The 18,552-nt window shown below is 42.8% G+C and overlaps 1 protein-coding gene across 8 annotated transcripts in view; it reads left to right on the top strand.

Moving 5' to 3' along the window:
* SULF2 (sulfatase 2) overlaps nucleotides 1–18,552 on the top strand; it is a 117,941-nt gene that overhangs the window by 93,912 nt on the left and 5,477 nt on the right. For all 8 annotated transcript variants that reach the window (XM_027646410.1, XM_027646409.1, XM_027646404.1 and 5 more), the window contains 4 exons: nucleotides 7,438–7,645; nucleotides 13,351–13,594; nucleotides 15,396–15,492; nucleotides 17,176–17,270. In XM_027646410.1, coding sequence (XP_027502211.1) covers nucleotides 7,438–7,645; nucleotides 13,351–13,594; nucleotides 15,396–15,492; nucleotides 17,176–17,270 — 644 coding nt within the window. The remainder of the gene's footprint in view (nucleotides 1–7,437; nucleotides 7,646–13,350; nucleotides 13,595–15,395; nucleotides 15,493–17,175; nucleotides 17,271–18,552) is intronic.

The following is an 18,552-nucleotide window of genomic DNA, read 5'->3' as shown; positions in this document are numbered from 1 at the left end:
TCGTTGTCAGGAGGCAGAGGGGAGAAGAGTTGTTTTGAGCAGTTCAGTCAGACGTAATTGGAAGTGATGGGATGAAATTGAGCAAAAAAGAAATTTACGTTGGACATCAGGAAAAATTGCCAAACAATCAGGTCGATTAAAGTCTGTGAAGGGCTCTCAAGGGAGTCTCAATCCATCTCACCCCTACTCTAGAGAGTATGTCCTTGTAGTCTGTCTAGACAATAGGAATAGTGGGAGATGAATGTGCTTATTTGAGGATAAACTGTGCCTAAAGATGGGTGCACCCAAAAATCTTTTCGGAGTGAAGCAAGACTAACCTCTCAAATGACAAATGGGTGTTGTCTGTTTGCTGGTGCTGCTCACAGCTCTGCATAGTAAGTAGAACAAGCCCAAATTAATAACATGCCACTGCCTTGGGGGAGTTCATGGTATGCAGATACAGTGGTTATTTAGCAGATGTCTCCTCATCCTGCAGCACACTCTGTTTAGTAGTATCTGGAGTGTTCGGTAAAAAAAGGGAATTTTCACATCCTGATGCAAAGATGAAGAGAAGTCTGGGTCAGAATTAGTTGAAAGCTTGCTGAAGTCATTGGGATTCTTTCTTTTGGTTTAAACAAGATTGGGGGACCTGCTGTTTGGTGCACAGAGAAACCTGAGCAGCCCCAGGGAACGTGAAGTGTGAGCAGGAGACAAGAAGTGCAAACGGAGGACAAAGACTCAGGAGGAGAGTGAAGGACAAGAGAAAAGGACAGAGTTTAAAGTAAAGGAGAGGTAAAGAAAGCTTTGAATGTGAGGTGGAGAATTTGAAATTCTGCTTTGTGAGTGTGCAAGGTTGTGAATACAGTTCTGTTGCCACAAAATGATCTTCCTTTGCAAATCTCTGTCACCCTCCTTAACTTATAATCGTTTTGGTAAGAGAGCACCAGCATCATGGAGAGGAGGCTATTCAGACTGTTTAAAACCTTGTTTCACAGTCCATTATGTGGAACTTTTTTGGCAACACTAATGTATGTAAATTCTCCTGAGTGCAATGGGAATCTGTGTGTTGCCATGTTTTCTTTTTCCCTTGGTGGGGTTTGGTCTGTGTTAGTTATTTGCATCCAACAAAGGGTGACTGTAGACTCAGATGAAAGAGCAGTTCAGCATTTATATTCAAGGATTTAAAAGAGATGAGCTCTTCCCACATGAAATAAAAAACATTTATCCTGGTACCTAACGGCTTCCACACAAATTTTTCTCTTCAGCCTAGTTTGGCCTTTCATTCTGAACTGATTGGTGAGTGGAAGCTGACCCACTTTTATCTGGCAGTCTGCATTAATGTGCTTTTGTGGGAGCCAATTATGATATCACCATTGCTCAGTAGAGTACTCCCAGCAACTCCACAGTATCATAACAACAGCTGCACAAAATCTTCCTCCAAGTAATTTGCCAACTTTGTGCACATTTGATAAACATGCAATACCTGCAGCAGGGCTGGTTGCTGTAGGGAATCTATGTTGTGCTTGTAAAAAAACCCCAAAATTAAAAGATAGTGATTGTGTCTTTAGCTGGACCTGGCATAGTAGAGTAATATTGCCAACTCATAAAGAAAAATAGTTGTGTGAATTGACATCATTTCCTTTTCAAATACTTTTTATTTTCAGAGCTTTATTTACGTGCAAATCTGATACAAGTAGAATTTGCCTTTAAATAGCATAAAAATATCATTTTCTGTGGCAGTTTTCACAGGAGAACATTCAAAACACAAACATGGGCACTTTGTTTCCTTCAGATGTTCTGCAAGTGAAAGCTTTGGTTCACAGTCTTCCCTCCAGTCACTCTGTGCTTTGCCAGGACCCTCAAGGGATATTCTCTTTTGTAACTGGCCTGAAGATACCAAAAGCAGGTCACTTATGTGCTTGGTCCCCCCAGTTCTCTCACATCCCAGTGGGGAAAACTCTTGTGATTTGGGGTGTGCCTTCCTCAGCAGCTCACAAGTGGCACCTCTAGATCCATATTCCTGCCACCACAATCATGGCTGGCCATTGTTTAGTGCCAAGGGAGGAGCAAGATAAAAAAATTGCTTGTATATTCTCTGTATTCTCCTTTTCCTGAGACCACTTGGACTTACATCAACCTGGCCTAGGACACAGTGTCAGGTTTTATAAGGAATTTCTTTAAAAACTGGGAAGAAAACTTTTGATCTGTCTGTCTTTTGTGGTTGTCTGGTTCTTTCGTAGCTAGCAGAGATATCCTGAGGTTAGTAAAGAATTTAGGTTCTGTTGATAAGAGAAGTGTATCAAACCAGCTCGAGCCCAGATAACTTTAATAGCTCTTTTGGCAGATCACTGGAGTTCCTGAATATCAGCACAAGTTGCACGAGATCAGCAGCTTTCAGGATCAAGCTCTTAATCTGTGATTGCAACAAGAAATGACTTGCTGATAACTTCATACGCTAAAAATTTTATCAGCCCTCAAACTGATAAAATTAGGAGGCAACAAACCATGAAAATTAAAATAATGGTGATTTATTAAGGCTGTTATCTGAGGATTGTATTCCTCATCAGGAACAGTAATTAACAAAACTGTTTTCCTCCTTCAGCTAGAAATAGCATGTAATGACTTCCAGAGGCTATTTTGCTTACAGGATTTTTTTGCTTGTTGCTTCACAAACCCAAGAAATTTGTGTTTCTTATTAAAGGAGATTTTTTTTAACTCCTTGTCATTGCAGTGGTGGTTGTTGTAAGTAGCTTGCTAAAATCAATACCAACATTTAATAAAACCCCCCAAATTTTCAGATATCCTGATAGGAGTAGCAATGTACTTTAGTTCAAAAGAAAATGAGCTGGAGGTCAGGAGATTGGCTACAGACTCATTGTGGGACCTCAGACAAATCAATTCCCCTTTTGATGCTGCTTTTTCCTCCACCACTAATGTAATTTCTGCTAAGGCTGCACCCACTCCTCAGCTTCTGCAGTGCCTCACACAGCAGCTGGGACCATTTGATACCACAGTCCAATTATTATATTAATAATAAATGAATGACATAATTGTAATCTTAAAATTAGCTGGATACCTACTTTTTTTTCATTTGCCAGCTAGTTGTAATTGTCCCACCTGCCTCACTTCAGCTACAGTTTGTGGCACTAAAAAGCCCTCAAAATATTCTGTCAATAAATTGTTCATCCATCTTATAATTCCAAGGTTTGAGGGATATGTGGTGTGTGACAACTGAAATTGAGCTGGGAGTTCAGAGGTCCAAATCTCCAAAAATCATGAGTCAGTGTAATGAAATAAGGTCCTGTTGGAATGAAGACCAGGCAGTGCTATTTATGTCCTGATGACATGAAATGGAGGAAGCCACACTCATCCTTTGCCAGTGGATGAATGGGGAGGAGGTACTGGGAGTCAGGGGGAACCCAACAAAAAAGTTTAAAATAATTAGAAAATAATACCATTTGGGAAGAATTGAGGAACTGGGCATATTCAGACAAAAAAACAGTTGAGAAGAGAGGAGTCTTTCTGCTTGAATCTGAGAGATGTAGAGAAGATATGAGCTAATTATTTTAAGTCAACAAGAGCAGAGCAGTGATGTGTGTGAGACAAACAAAGGGAAATTCAAGTTGTCTGTTCCCTGAACCCTGTCCCACCTGAGCAGCAGGACAAGCTACCAGCAAAAGCAGAACTAGCTCTTGTACAGTGGGGATGTCTCTCTAGATTTTGCTGTTTTGTCCTCATTACCCCAGTGAAAAATAACACAAGGAGCAAACCACAGCAAAGCAGAAGAGCTAACTAAACTGTCACTGTGCTCTTTCAGACAAGGAAAAAAACGTATCCTGACTACTGATGAATCAGTTTAGACTGCAGGTTAGAATATTTCTAGCCATTAAAGCAGTTTGTCTGTAACTCACCATCTAGTGTGGCAGCAACGTTGGGTTCAGAAAGCTTCTGCATAAATTAAACACGACAGATATTACTGAAGTGTTTTTCTCAGGTTGCTGGCAAAGACAGAAGATTTCATTATCCTGTACAAATGTTGATTCCTAGAGCCCATATTGGTAAAACTGTTAGGGAGCCTTGCTGGCACTGATCAGACTGTTTCACTTTTTACTTCTCTGTGAAAAGGAATGGAATCTCTTTCACTTAACAAAAAGAGGAGCTGATGAGACACAGCATGAGGAATTAGGGCTCAGCTCTGGAAGCTGGGTGTTTCAATGGGATATTTTCTTAGCAAGGCTTGTGTGATCAGCCCTTTTCCCCCCCAGAAAGCAGTGTCAATTGAGAGAGACTCACTGAGGGAAACGAGTGAATTGTAGGAAAAAAAACTCCTGTAGTCATGGCTATTTATTTCTGATTTGGGCCTCTGATAATGACTTTGAATTAACAGCTGTGATTGCTGTAGTGGTAAGAAGACACTGATGCACAGTAGTGCAAAAACCACTTCATGGCATTGAAGGCTGGGAAGGAAATAACAGGTTTTTAACACATAATAAAATACAACATGTCTTCTTCTGCTAAGGGGTCATGTGCATGTTCAAGGTGAATGAGGGGAACAAGGGAACAAGGCACCTGCTCAATCTACAACTGCTGCCATTAAGATTCACATTTCATACATAGTGGAGTCCTAATTTACCTTGGGTACATGTAGCAGGTAATTTGGGCTGGAGGGGAGAACACAAGTTACAAACTGTGGGTTTGGGGGATTTTTTTTTGCCTTTGTAGTGTACATTTGAACAAGATTTCTGTTCACCACCACCAACTTCTCCATTGAACTAAAGCCCAGACTCTTCTGCTTTGCAAGCAAAGGGCTGGGCAGCATCAGTGGGGTAGGGGATGGAGCAGAAGTGTCAGAAGAAGCCCAGCACAGCTGGTGGCAGAAAGCAGGAGCTCAGCAAGGAACTTGGCCTGCCTGGGGGTGGGGGGAAACCTCCAGCTGGAACAGCCTCAGTGTTTAAATGAGGTGTCCAGAACGTTTTACACAATGTGAGCTTGATGGACTTCAGGACATATTGCAAAAGCCATTTATTTGGTGGCTGTTCTGACAGACCTTGCAGGAGGAAAGAAAGGCTCTTCCTTTGGAATTTTGATATGAGCTGGGGTGAAGATTGTAGGGCAGTCTGGGTTTTCCACTGACTCTTGGCTGGTGTTAAACTCCCCTCTCTTTCAAGTGTTATGAACTATAGAACTTAATTTAGGAACACATCATTTGCCCTAATGAAGAAAACACCTGAACAGTTTGGTGCAGGTAGTGAACTGAGGGGACTTTGTTTTCTTGACTGGTTGAGTTAATCCACTATTTATAAATAATTGTGTTTTGCTGCTGGATAGTTACCATGTGTACCTGTGAGCCAAAGTATCTCTGGGGCACTCTGAAGTTCTTCATATAGAGATTTTATTATTTAAGTGATTATTTCTTAAGAAATATTTTAGTTGTTGCCAGGGTTTCATCACAGAATCAGGATGGTTCAGGTTGGAAGGGACCACACTGTTGAATCTCAGACACATTCTCACATATGCCCAGATCTATTTTGGGGGAAAAAAGTAAAAGCTTGAGACTTTCTTTTTTTCTTTTTCCTCCCCTGCATGTGTTCAGTGTTTTTCTTCTAAAGTAATTTATGTAGCTCTGCACTGCAGTCATTCAGCAGTGGGCCTGTTCATGCATACAATGTACCCTTCCAGCAAAACCTTTAAGATGTTTTCACAGTAGCATAAAGCTGCATTGGAAAGATTTAAACTGCACCAAAAATTAAAGGAGATTTTTTTTTTCTGGTTCACCTGGAGGGGAGAAATGAGCATCACTTTCTTGACAAGAGATGAAAGAAATAAAGAAAAAATATTTTTGGGCCACACATCAGAGCACTTACTTGCAGTAATTCTCATCATGGCATTTGACTTGCCTTCTGTTGAATCCTCATTTTTCATGTATTAGACACCTATGGCACAGAGCTCTACTGAGCAGAAAATGCAGTTTGTGTGTATATTTTCAAAAATAAAGTTGAGATTAATTGAAGTGGGAAACAGGAACAAACATTTTTACATCTCTCTTTGTTGTGAAAGGAACCTCTGCTTATTCTAGTGAAATAACTTTTAGTTCAAACCTCAGTCTGTGCATCAATCAATGTTAGGCATTTATAAAATTAAGAGAGCAGTGGGTAAATGTGTAGAGCTCTAGTTGGGGACAGTCATGCAGAGGTGTCTGATTCAAATGTCTTATTCTCAATGTCTCTCCTTGATTTCCTGTGATTCCTTGTGCTGAAAGTGAAGCCAGGTTTATATGCATCAGTGCAAGGCTTGGGAGCTGTTTTTCCTTCTGTCCTTTTATTTGGAAAATTCTCAATATTGCAGTGAGTCCTGGAGGCACAGACTTGGGATTTTGTAATAGGAAAAAGGAGGAACTCTTCTCAAGACGCAGCAAGAAGCTGAAATGTTTTGGAGAGGCTCCATTTAAAGCAGTAGCAGCTGCTCCTAGAAGGGTTTGGGTTTTTTTTGTATCTTGAAGCCTCTGTATTTGGTAGAGTGTTGGTAAATTAAGGAGTGGGTGAAATCATTTTGGGAAGTGGGTAGAATTTCTGTGCCAGGTTGAAGGCAGCTGAGCTGCCTTGCCCTGGGTGCAGCTCTGACAGCAGCACAGAGGGAACTGTGAGCAAGTTACTTCAGGTTTTGAGTAACAAAGGGTGTTGGAGATAAGAGATGAGATTTTCCTCTAGTTTGAGTGCAAGAGGGAGAGGATTCTCAACTTCAGAGGCATCTAGTGCAGCTCAGCATTGCCAGTCTAGCCCAAGGCTGTTGAATGGGAAAAGCTATTATGAGAAACACCCAAGAGGGAGATAAACTTGTCCAACTACAGACTTCCACAGATGCTCTGAGCCTTTTAAAGGTCAGTTAAGAGAAACAGGAACTTTTGCAAGGCAATCCTGGAGAACACTCCATGCCTGGAGGTGTTCAGACCCAGGCTGGATGGGGCTCTGAGCAACCTGGTCTGGTGAAAGGTGTCCCTGCCCATGGCAATGGAGTTGGAATGAGATGGTCTTTAAGGTCCCTTCCAACCCAAATCATTCCATGATTCTATCTGGAGAGCTTCCACAAAGTTGAAGGTTTTGGTCCCACTGAGTTGTGGGTTATAAATATAATGAGATTATCAGGATTCTTGGTTTATGCCACAGTTGTGCTTCTGAAAGTTGTCGCTTGTCACCTCCGTGTCTTTAGCTGTAGTATTGATTTTGTTATGAAATTTCCATTGTTCTGCCTCCAAGAAACAAAATGAGAAACAAATGTGAGGGTATTCCAAAGAGTTCCTGGTCTGTCTGAAAATGGAAGATTACAAAAGCTCTGGTTTGGTAGTAGGTGACAGCTGAGCCCCAGTTTGCTACAACGAGGAATATCTGATAGATTGCTGGAGTTGGCCATTAGACAGAGCACAGCTGGGACAGAGTTTCAATGACCAAATTTTTCTTCCAGAAATGGCAGTGTGTGGAAGATGCCAGTGGAAAGCTCAAGCTGCACAAGTGCAAGGGAATGGCCAACTTGGCAGCTGCAGGAAACCGCAAAGGCACCTCCAACCTTCTGCCCAAGTATTACAGCAGGAACAGGGAGGACTGCAACTGTGAGGAGAATGAATACAAGCTGAGCCACGTTGGACAAAGAAAGAAACTCTTCTCCAAGAAAAGTAAGTGAACCCACTGCATGTTCTGTCTCTGCCTCAGGAAGCTGTTACAGGTTTGTTCCCTGACGGGCACAGTCGTCCTCGCTTTCCTGGGCATTCTGTCAGTGTGTTTGCTGTGCATCCTGTCTTGGAACAGTGGACCTCATGTTGGACAATCAGACTTGAAAATATTTCTGTCTGTAGGAAGAATGTTTTGTTCTGGGAAATGCAGTGCACACACCGAAGGGGCAAATTGCACGTGGTTATTTAGGCCGTGGAACGTGAACAGTGTTCTGCAGCAAATACTCCAGTTTTCAGTAGCTGCTGCAATGTTTGGAGGTGCTGCTGCAGTAATTTATTTTTAATAAGGATGTGTGTGCTTTGTTACAGAAGCTGCTTGCTTCTAACATCCTTTCCTTGTGCTCAGTCAGCAGAGACAAGGCTGACTTTTAACCAGAGATAACGACTGAAGGGGATGACTCTGTTTCTAGTTCCCTTGGCACAGATCAGGTGCTTTCTTTAGAAAGTCCATTTTACTGACCTTACTCAGACTAACACATATATTTGAAGTATATAGCCTAATTATAGATTAGAGGCAAATGGAAGCATAGAATTATTAGTGACTTGTAATGTTTCTTTCGTCTCACTCCACAAATACAGAGCCTTAATTATTTAGCAGATTAGTCTTTCTATATAATGACCTGGCACAAACTTCAAACAGAGAGTTTAAATTGATTTTCTCCCATTATATTTGCTTTGCAAGCTGATTAGTAGCTACTAAGCTAATTTTTGGTTGAAAAAAAATTACTGGTTCCAGGGTGAAATTACTCAACTATACTTGATGTTTAAATATGTGGCACAGGAGATTATCTAGTGTTATTTAAACACTGGAACTTGTACTTAATTGACTACTTCCTTTTTTAAAGTCCCAGAGAAGAAAGTTCAGTCCTGGGGATTCAAATAACAGGTGAAGATTGAAGGCACTTAAATGAGAAGAGGAAAACAATTTAAGTGAAGGCAACATAATGCTATCTGATAGCACTTAACACTCGCTTAAGTACTTTTCCTCAGTGCTTTTCTAAACATTACCTAATTTCCACAACATCCAAAGGAGGTGGTTAAGTGCATAATTACCTTTAGTTTATGTGTGTAGAGAGGTTGAGGTAAAAGAAGTGAAAGTTGCTCCCTCCAGCAGAGGCATCAGAATGGTGTTTTTTCCTGTGTTCTGCTCAGAGGAGGCAGAGTTTTTACACTTCAGCTCCCTCGCCTCGTTGGACCTTAAGGCATAAACTTCAGCAGCTCAAGATAGGATCTTGCCAATTCCGTTGCCATTGCCTGTGTCTTAAGTAAAATAATTGCCTGCACAGATGCTTTGTCTCTCCCTCTGCCCACATCCTGTGCTCTGCAGGGCAGAGGTGAACTTGGACCTGTTGGCAGAGACTCTGGTTTGCTGTTGGCTGTTCTTTCCCATTCACTCATCTAATCTAGCACACCCCAAATGCAAATGAGCACAAAGCAGTGCAAGTCAAGGTTTTCCAAACATCTTGTATGGAAGGCTGGATTGTGTATAGTAAGAGGGGGACCTGGACACTCCTGATGTGTATTTGGATTTTTATGTTCTGTTTTGTGAGACTTTGGGGTAAAGTGCAGTCTGTACTGGGTTGTTTAGTTCTTAGGGAACCTTTGGGGTTGGTTACTCAGAATTTGGTGAGTGTGTGAGATTATCCTGCAGCCCTGTTTGAATGCCAGTAAATTCATCAGGCTGAACAACTGCTAAATAGAAAATAGACATTTCAGACTGGACTGGGGTCATGTCCTCATGAATGCTGCAGTTCCCAGCAGTGGTGTGGTTTTGAAGGAGATGCCCTGACCAACCCCTGCCTCCTGTTGTGTGCAGCAGAGATTTGCAGAGGGCAGTTTGGAAGGATTCTAATCTACAGACACTTGCAGAAATCCAGGTTGGATGCCTTGCACGTGTGGTGCCTCAAGCATGTTGCAAACTCTAATGGGGTACAAGGATTGGCCTTTCAGAAAGATTAAACCCACTTAGGTATAGTGAGAACAAGTGGTCTGAAAGGCCAGACTAAATGGCTGATAGAGGGGCTGGAGCACCAACTGTTTTGATAAAATAATTCTAATTACTCATTTTCAGGTGCACCAGTGCTTTTAGCAGGCATCAAGTGTTTTTTAAATTGAGTCAGGTCAGTTTTAAAATGGGATCATGTCATGTATGTGCCATTTGGGCTGCCTAAAAAATGTATAATTTGCACACAAAACTTTTAAGTGCCAAAACCACATAAGCATTAATATTTGGTGTGTCTGAGTTTGGTGTCAGGAATGTTTGAATTGTTGCATACGTTTTCTTTAGTGTGTTTTTATTCTTATAAGAAAGATGAGACAGAGCTCTGCAGTAGGTAGAAAGTTTAAAGTACCAGTGAGCTCTTAAAATCTTTGGCTGTTTTGTGGTCTGCTGTGTTCTTACTGCTGTGGATTTGATCTCCTCCTCCTGTGATGGGCAAGTTTGTGTGATTAAAGGAATTCTCAAGCTGCATGTAGGGAAATGATGATAGGCCACACAGGTTTGTAAACAAACAGAAGTGTGTACAAAGGGCTTAGTGCATCATTATTCCAATTTTCCTGTCATTCATTTTTCTTTTGAGGTAGTCTCAGTGCTGGAGCAAAATGGCATTCTTTGTTGTTAAAAAAAAATAATCAGTTACTTTACAGATAATGCATTTTGAAGTATGGTTTTTCATAGCAGTTGTGAGAAATGGGATACAAGAAAATTTTGTGGGTTAGATGTTTTTTCCTCTTTGAAATACCTAGGGACAGGTTCAAAACATGATTTCTAGAATTCCTGTGGCACACAGTGCCCAAGAAAAAACACTTCTAAACTTTATTGATATTTCTGGACACTGGAGATACTTAAAAAAAAAAAAAGTCTTTAAAGTGCCTAATTTTACTTTGTGTCATGGAAAAAGAATGCTTTTTTGTCTACCACATGCAAAATATATAGATGTTAGTGGGAAATGTTCCTTTGAGGTTCCAGTGAAGACAACCCTGCTGGCTGTGTGATCCAGGAAGACCCAGCTGGATGGATGGGGCACTGAATTCAGTTGGCTTTCCTGGCTTCAATATTTCAGGGCTCCATTTTGGGGTTTGGCTCAGTTTGGGGGTTGCAGCCTCTTAGCAGTACCATCTTTAAGGCAGGTGGTTTCTGGACTAGCTGAGGAAGAGAGGCATTGGGACTCAGCTTAGCAAAGCTGAACTTTAATAACTTGAAGAAGGGAGTATAGATGTTTTGGGCCAAAGATTTAACAGCCCTGGATCTCCTGTTTTTGGGCTGTGTACAGAGGTAAATTGATTGGAGAGTAAAACATGAACCTGGGAGAGGATTGACTAGTAAGTAATTAAACATTGGTATTTATGCCTGCAGTGCACTTTGCAGGTGGGAGAGCACAGCACAGACGAATATTGATCTCATGAAATATTTTAACCACTTCCTCAGAAAATGGTAGAGTTTGGTGCTGATCCCAGCACGGAGTCAGCGCTGGGGGTGGGATAAAGCCCTACAAGCAGTCCTGGAGGAACTGCCTCACTGCAGCCCTGCTTGTTCCCTGCAAGGCTCTTGGTTTGGCTGCAGAGGGAGGAGGAGCTGCTGGCTCCCAGCTCCTCAGGGATGTGTGTGGATGACTGACTGTGGAGGTCCAGCGTGCTGGATTTGGCACATTAGACTTGGAAGGAAGATAAATGCTTAGTTGGGGTGAGCTGAACAAGATGAAACGAGGGAGTGATTAAAGAAATGGGAGTTTATACTTTGAATCTAATTGCTAGGGTGTAGCTTTTTGGAACTTTCTCCTACATCTGAAAAGATGGGAGTTTCCTTCTCATTTAGTCAAACATTTCCTGAATGGGTGCCTGAAGTGAGGCTGGTCTTTTGTGGCTTTTTTTATCCCTTCAGCGGTGACTCACCTGGCTTAATATCAGCAATAAACTTTGAACCACAGGTGGAAAATGTGCAAAGCCAGCAATCCAGCTGCTATTCTACTTTCCGTGTGTGGTGCTGACAAAAATACAGTGCTTGGCCCAGTTTCAGGTGAGAGGAGATGTTTATTTCACTTCCCACAGTCTGCAAAATGCCTTTTGAGACTTTGCAGTCTATCTGAAGTGAACGTAAGGCTTCTTGAAAAGAAATCACTGCCTCAATGCCAAAGCATGACAAGTATTTCTTTTGTCAGTTTTGGTTGTTCTACCTCAAATTCCCCTCTTTCCCCCCCCCCCCCCCCCCCCCACTTGCTTTGCTGGGGAGATTAACCCATAGAGAAAGCTGGTTTTTCTATGGGGCTTGGGAATGCAGGAAAGATCAGTCAGATCTCATTTGGCACATTGGTTGAGTTTTCCCGTGAGCAGGTTGCAGAGGGAAGTCCCATCTCAGGAGATGTGTTGTTTGTCTGTGTGAAGGAGAAGTGACTGAAGGAGGGGCTCAGTTTTCCAGTAATGTCTGAGGTAACTCCAAGCCTCATACACAGAGCAGAACCTCAGGCTCCCTGGGGCAGGGAGCAGAAGGGGGTCTGTGGTGCTTAGGTTGTACTTTTTTCCCCAAGGAATGAGGTGATTGTGCCGAGTCCAGTGAGTGATTCTCAGCAGTCACTGGTAGTGAGCAGGAAATTCAGTCAGAGATGGACCCACTGTGCAGCAGGGAAGTTCAGATATACATTTAGGTTCCATGGCTAGGTTGTATTTGTACCATTCCAGACCAAACAGAAGAGGAGTTCTGGGGATTTGGGCTTGAACAGAGAACTTTGGAAAGCAGTCATGGTGAAAAGATCAATGAGAATCTCATAGTGCACAGTGGCAATTCATAGCAAATGTTTCATTTTGCTTTTGGGCTGCAAATTCAGAAGCAAAGTCTGAGGGAGTGGAGAGCACTGGAGGGTGGTGCTTCGTGGAGAAACTCATTGATTGGGATGCACGTCAGGAAAATAACTGTGAAGCAAAGAATCAGACGTGGATAAAAGTACAGATTCGGATATTAATCCCTCCTGAAAAAAATCAAACATCCAACCTTGAAGATGAACACAGAATTGAGAAAAGGCTCAGGCTGAACACGGGGGATGATACTGGGACAAGTTCCTGGAAGTGTTGGGGGATCCTGGCAGAGGAGCGTTGTCAGGAGGGCAGCAGAAGGGCAGAGCCTGGTGGGCGGGGGTACCCGGGATGACTGTGGGGGTACCCGGGGTGACTGTGGGGGTACCCGGGATGACTGTGGGGGTACCCGGGGTGACTGTGGGGGTACCCGGGGTGACTGTGGGGTACCCGGGGTGACTGTGGGGGTACCCGGGGTGACTGTGGGGTACCCGGTGTGACTGTGGGGTCGGTGCCCGCGGCGCGGCTGCCACCTGGTGACCGTGGGCAGAGCAGCGCCCGTGCGAACGAGCTCTTTGTTCTAAGTGATGCCAGACTAGAACGTTTTCTTTCCCCTCTGCCGTTCGTTTGTGTCTGCATTGTACCTTCCCTCTCCCTGCTGTGGGGTGTCCGTCCATCCCTCTGCCCATGCCAAAGGTGAGGAAGCAGCAGCTCAGAGGAACAACTGCAACAAACGCTGTTTGTCATCCACTTAATTCCAAACAGCACAGTGTGGGCTGGTTGTTTTCCCTCCCAAGAACCGCAGAGAGGAGTGAATTGTAACATGCTGCTTCTGCCCTTCTGTCACTTCTTTTTCCGTGCAGAATTCAAACCAAGCTACGTCCGGAATCGCTCCGTCCGTTCCGTGTCTGTGGAGCTGGATGGAGCTGTTTATAACCTGGGATTAGAGGATGGATACCAGCCCATCTTCCCAAGGAACATCTCCAAGCGTCACAAGGTGCAGAGGGCTGTTCTCCGTGAGGAGGAGGACAGGGACATGGGGGAGTACAGTGGCACTGGTGGCATTGCAGAGTACACAGCCCCTAACCTGATCAAAGTGACCCACAGGTGAGTGCTCGGGGTAGAGCTGGAAAAGATTTTGCTGCTTAAGTGGCTGCTTTACATAAATGGGTGGGTTAAAGTGTGCTAAAGCATATTGTGCCCCTGTTGGACACCCAGTCTAGCTTCTCTAAAATTCATATTCCAGCCAGTACAACAGCCTTTGGTTCTGCTGTAGTTTTGTCAGTGCAGAGGCTGAAGAGCTGCAGCAGTGCTTTTGTGTGTCCTGTACTGGGGACAGACCACAGTCACAGATCAGGGCTTTTTCCAGAGATGCAACAGTTTGCCACAGTTATGTGACACCTGTGTGAAAACAGGAGAGGCCTCACCCCTGGAAATCAGTGTGACCTGGCCTGGCTGGAGGTCAGAGGCTCTGACTGGAGTATGAACTGGTTTTGGGTCTCTGGTTGCTTTGTGCAAGCTTTCTATAACCAGTGCTAGGAAAGGGAAACCTGTTTTATGAATGAAGTTGGAGGCACCAGGAGCCTTGTTCCATTGGGAAATGGAACATAGTGGTAGAGAGGGAAGGGAATTGTCTGAGTACTCCAGTGGCTAAAAATAATTTCCTCAGGGAAATTTCCTAGGGGGACTGATGGTGTCTTTTCATCTGTACTTTAATGAGTTTAATCACCATTTCCGCTTGTGAATTATCAGGAAAGCCACCAATCATTATTGACTGTCATTAAATTGTCATTAAACTGTTTAATGACTAACTCATGTAAACATGCAGGAGCCAGTTAGCTGCTCTTGGTATCTGGGTTTTCCATTTGACTTCTGTCCACAGAACTGAGTTAGAGACTTGCCAGTAGGAGGAAAGGTATCCAGGTTGGCATCAGAGAACTGTCCTCTTAACCCAGCTCTCATGAATGTTCAGGACTCATAAATCACCATTTGTGCTTTTCTTCTGGAACAAATTTAATTGACTTTTTGCTGCCTTACTGGGTGAATCCCAAATTCATACAAGGAACTGTCAGGAAGGCTGTGCATTAATTCATGAGGAGTCCCCAGGAACACTAGCAGAAAAGAAGGCAGTGGGACAACATGCATGAGGTGGTTTAAAGAAAATAAAGGAGTAAATAAAGGAACTTTAATTTAAACAAGCATTCAGAAATGACTGTGTGGTATTTGACCTTCTCAGGTAAATCTGTCAGGTGGTGATTTTTGTTTGCTTGTTTATTAAAGAATTTTAAAAACTGGATTTTACTAGAAGTCAGTGAAACATAAGGACTTAATATTGTCAGAGGGTATTTTGCCTTCGAAGTCAGGGAGATGGGCTCAAAATTGTATCCCTCTTGTAGAAAACAGCAAAACTTCTTTGTATCTGCTTTGTTCTTTTGGGGTTTTTTTCCCTTTTCTTTATGGTGTGGTAATACATCTTATATTGAGGTACTTTATCGTTGCCCCTACCCCTGCATCACTTAGTTATGCACTGGGAAACTGCTTCTGAGTAATGCCTTCAGTGCTTGCTGGTTAGTAGAGATTTATTTAGGCAGTCTAATGAATAAGCAAGAACTCTGTACAGCACAATTTACATACAGAAATTAAGCAGTCAACAGGTTCTGCTTGATAGAAATAGTCTCCTTGAATTCTTCTGCTGCTTTAAAATTTCCATGGCAACTCAAAGCCAGACTTCTTTCCTGGCTCAGAACATGCTTGTATTCTCTGGAGTGGATATTGGTTTTGGAATTCTGCATGTCATTTGCAATCCATGGTCCCATTTGTCCTGGAGCTGTGTTATTAAAAGCTGCTGTTTGCCTTGCTCTGTGTGTGTATCCCCTGTAACAAACACTGTTTGCTTTTCCGTGCCAAGGTGTTACATCCTGGAGAATGACACTGTTCAGTGTGACACAGATCTGTACAGGTCACTGCAGGCTTGGAAGGACCATAAACTTCATATTGACCACGAGGTCAGTGCTGCTTTCAGAGTGTGTTTTCAGCAGGGTTTTCTGTGGGCTGATAGGATCATGCTGACTGTGTGTGTCTGTCTGTCTGCCTCTGGGTGTCTTTGTCCCTCTCTGGAACCTTTTGAACTTGCTGGCTGATTTCTGAACAGACATTTCAGAGATAATTGAGTTAGTACAAGTTGTGAAGACAGGATGCTGAGCGAAGGAGAGAACTGTGACTGAAGGCACAGCTGAGAGGTGTCATATGAGATAAATAAGACTTGTAAGTGTCCCCATCCTGGGAAAAAATGAATCTGGATCTTTCTAACCTTTTAATAGCCCTGCTCTGCCAGTGTACCTCTCACAAACAGGATTTCAACATCAAATATAAGACCAAGGAAAAGTGAGGTCCATTAGTTTGGTGCTTCCAGGATTAATTTCTTTTGCTTGCTTGTGCTTTTCTTAACCCTTGCACTTTGGAATTGAATTTTTTCATAGGCTTATGTATATGAAGAAGCCCTATGAAATTTGCCTGTAAAACATCATCTGATATTTTTGTCACTAATATTTAAGAATGCAAGCTCAAACCTTTCACATGTGTTGTGTACAAAAGAGGGTCTAGGGATCCTCTTCCAAGGACCAGGCAGTGGTGGAACAAATGCCAGAGAGGAGCATAAAGGACAGACCTCCTGTAATCTCTTACCAAATTACATAAATTCACAGCAAAGTTCTGTGTAGGAACTTCTTGATCCCCTTTTATGGTACAGTTGACACACAAGGCAGATACTGAAAAATTTACTAGTCTGCAAAGATTTAAAAGGGCAATTTCAATCTCACCATGTTCTGGTGATTGTTTTTTCTTCAGAAAACTTGGGCAGTGTGGAGTGTCAAAGGACATGAGAGCTCGCCTCTGTCCTGTTGTGTTCCTGATTTAGGGTCACGGGGCTGGACTCTCTGTGTATTTTCCTTGAACACCCTGTCCTGTCTCTGCTCCAACAGCCATGAGCTTCCACATCAGTGGCTTCTGGTCACTGATGGCTCGTGGTAGTTCTGCACTGTTGTTCACAGTGGATTACACTGGTTTTTTATGCTGTGGAGAGAACTGAGGTGGAGGCCTGCAATACCTGAGGGCACTGCAATACCACCCACTGTGTATAACCAGGCTGAACAAAAGCAGGAGTTCCATTTAGTGAAAAAGCCAAGCAGTTCACAGTAAAGCCCTGTGGGTGGCACAGTTGACTGCTGGTGGCTGTGCCATGTGGGCAGACACTGCTAAAGCCTGCCATGCAAACAGGACCTTGCTTACAGAGCCTCTCAAGAGGGATTTCAGAGCACTCCCTCCCCATCCCCTTTGTGGTGTCAGAACAGGCTGAAATTTAAAGGTTTCATTTTTCTTGGAGCAACCTTTCTCCCCTTGCAAATGTGAGCCAAAGAGGAAAAATCCCAGTGGAAGCAGGAGTGTTTGTGTGCCCCTCATTCCCTCTCACAGTCAAGAGTGAGAGCTGGCAAACCAGCGAGGCTTCCTCCTGCTGGAGTTTCCTTCTGGAAAGTCAGAGAGTTCAAAAACACTTGTTAGTGGTGAGAGTCATGGCTGGGAGTGAAGAGGAAGCATTTGGTGACAGCAGAATGGGTTTGAGAAGGTTAGAGTAAGACTAAATCATGCTGTATTTTTTTAACCTCTATCTTTTCCATTTTTTTTCCCCTTAGATTGAAACCTTGCAAAATAAAATAAAAAACCTGAGGGAGGTGAGAGGTCATCTAAAGAAGAAACGGCCTGAGGAGTGTGATTGTAACAAGATAAGGTATTTCTTGTGTACTTCAGAATAATTATTTGTAGTGTGAAACTGTAACTGATTTATCTCCTCACAGGAGGGATCAGGATCTGGTTTGTTCAGTGGTTGCTTGCTTACTCTGCCCTTGAATGTGCTTTCAGGGGAGTTGGGCTGCTGCCCAAGTACATGACACACCTTCTCCCAGGCAGGAGTTTAATTGCCTGTGTCAAGTGGTGATGATGTAACGTGGCTTGTAAACCAGTTAGTTCTGCTCTTGCACTGAAGCTGCTGCTGTTAAATATCAGAGATGAATATTTTAAGCTGCAGGGTTCTTTCTGGCAGCTTTGACACGGGCAAATTGTGGTTATGGTGCAGTGTTACACAAATCTGTTAAAAAACAGTGGGAAGATGAGAGGATTTCTTCCCATTCAGTTTTTTTCAAGGCTGGATGTATTATCTGCTAAGATGAAATCACTGCACTATTTAGCAGCTACATCTGTTGGGAGATGCAGGAATTTAACAGCTGGTGCAGAGTTACCTGTATTTGTAACCACCACTGGCTCAGGGCAACAGAGACTTCTTTCCCTACTCCAGATCACTTGTGCATTAAGTGCAGGAGGCACTGGAGTAGTGATCAGGTGTTAAGGTCTCTGCATAGTTGGTTCTTATACAGTCAAATATTTGCAAAGTGGCCACAGGGTCAGCCCACTGATTACATGGAAAGGAGGTTCATAGAATCACAGAACATTAAGGTTTGAAAGGGACCTCGAAGATCATCCAGTTTTTCAGACTAATATAGGTTACACTTACTTGTATTTGTGCACAGCATTTTTAAGATGACTAATCCTACTCAATCCTAATCAATGAAGTTTTATCATCCGAGTTATAAATGTTCATGTGTTTGCAGAACTGCATTGCTCTAGAATTATTTAATCTGTGCAAGGTTAAAAAAACCTGAAGGAGATAGTTCCTTATTAATCTTACTTTGTTAATTTGTTATAAGGATTAAATTTAGGAAAGCTCTCAATAGCATTAAGAATTTAAAAGATTTGTTTTGAAGGGAATTTTAATCTGCTAACTAACTGAATTCAGAACAACAACATTTATTAAACTTCGTTTGGGTTTGACAATTTTTTTGGGTAGTAACTTTATTAGTCAGAAAACACTGCCATTGGCTGAGGCTGTCTTGTCTTTTTTTTTTTTTTACATTTGGTAATTCCATAGAAAGGAGGCTTCTGCAAAATCATGAAAGGGTTTCTGGAGACAGAGGCAAAGCAGTGAGCAAGGGTGTGTGTGTCTGCTTACACCCTCA

Source organism: Corapipo altera, unplaced genomic scaffold, assembly GCF_003945725.1.
Source record: "Corapipo altera isolate COAL_440 unplaced genomic scaffold, ASM394572v1 64, whole genome shotgun sequence".
In the NCBI taxonomy this organism is placed as follows: Eukaryota; Metazoa; Chordata; class Aves; order Passeriformes; family Pipridae; genus Corapipo; species Corapipo altera.
Note: the sequence above shows the minus strand (reverse complement) of the source record. Positions and strands in the feature narration are given on the sequence as shown.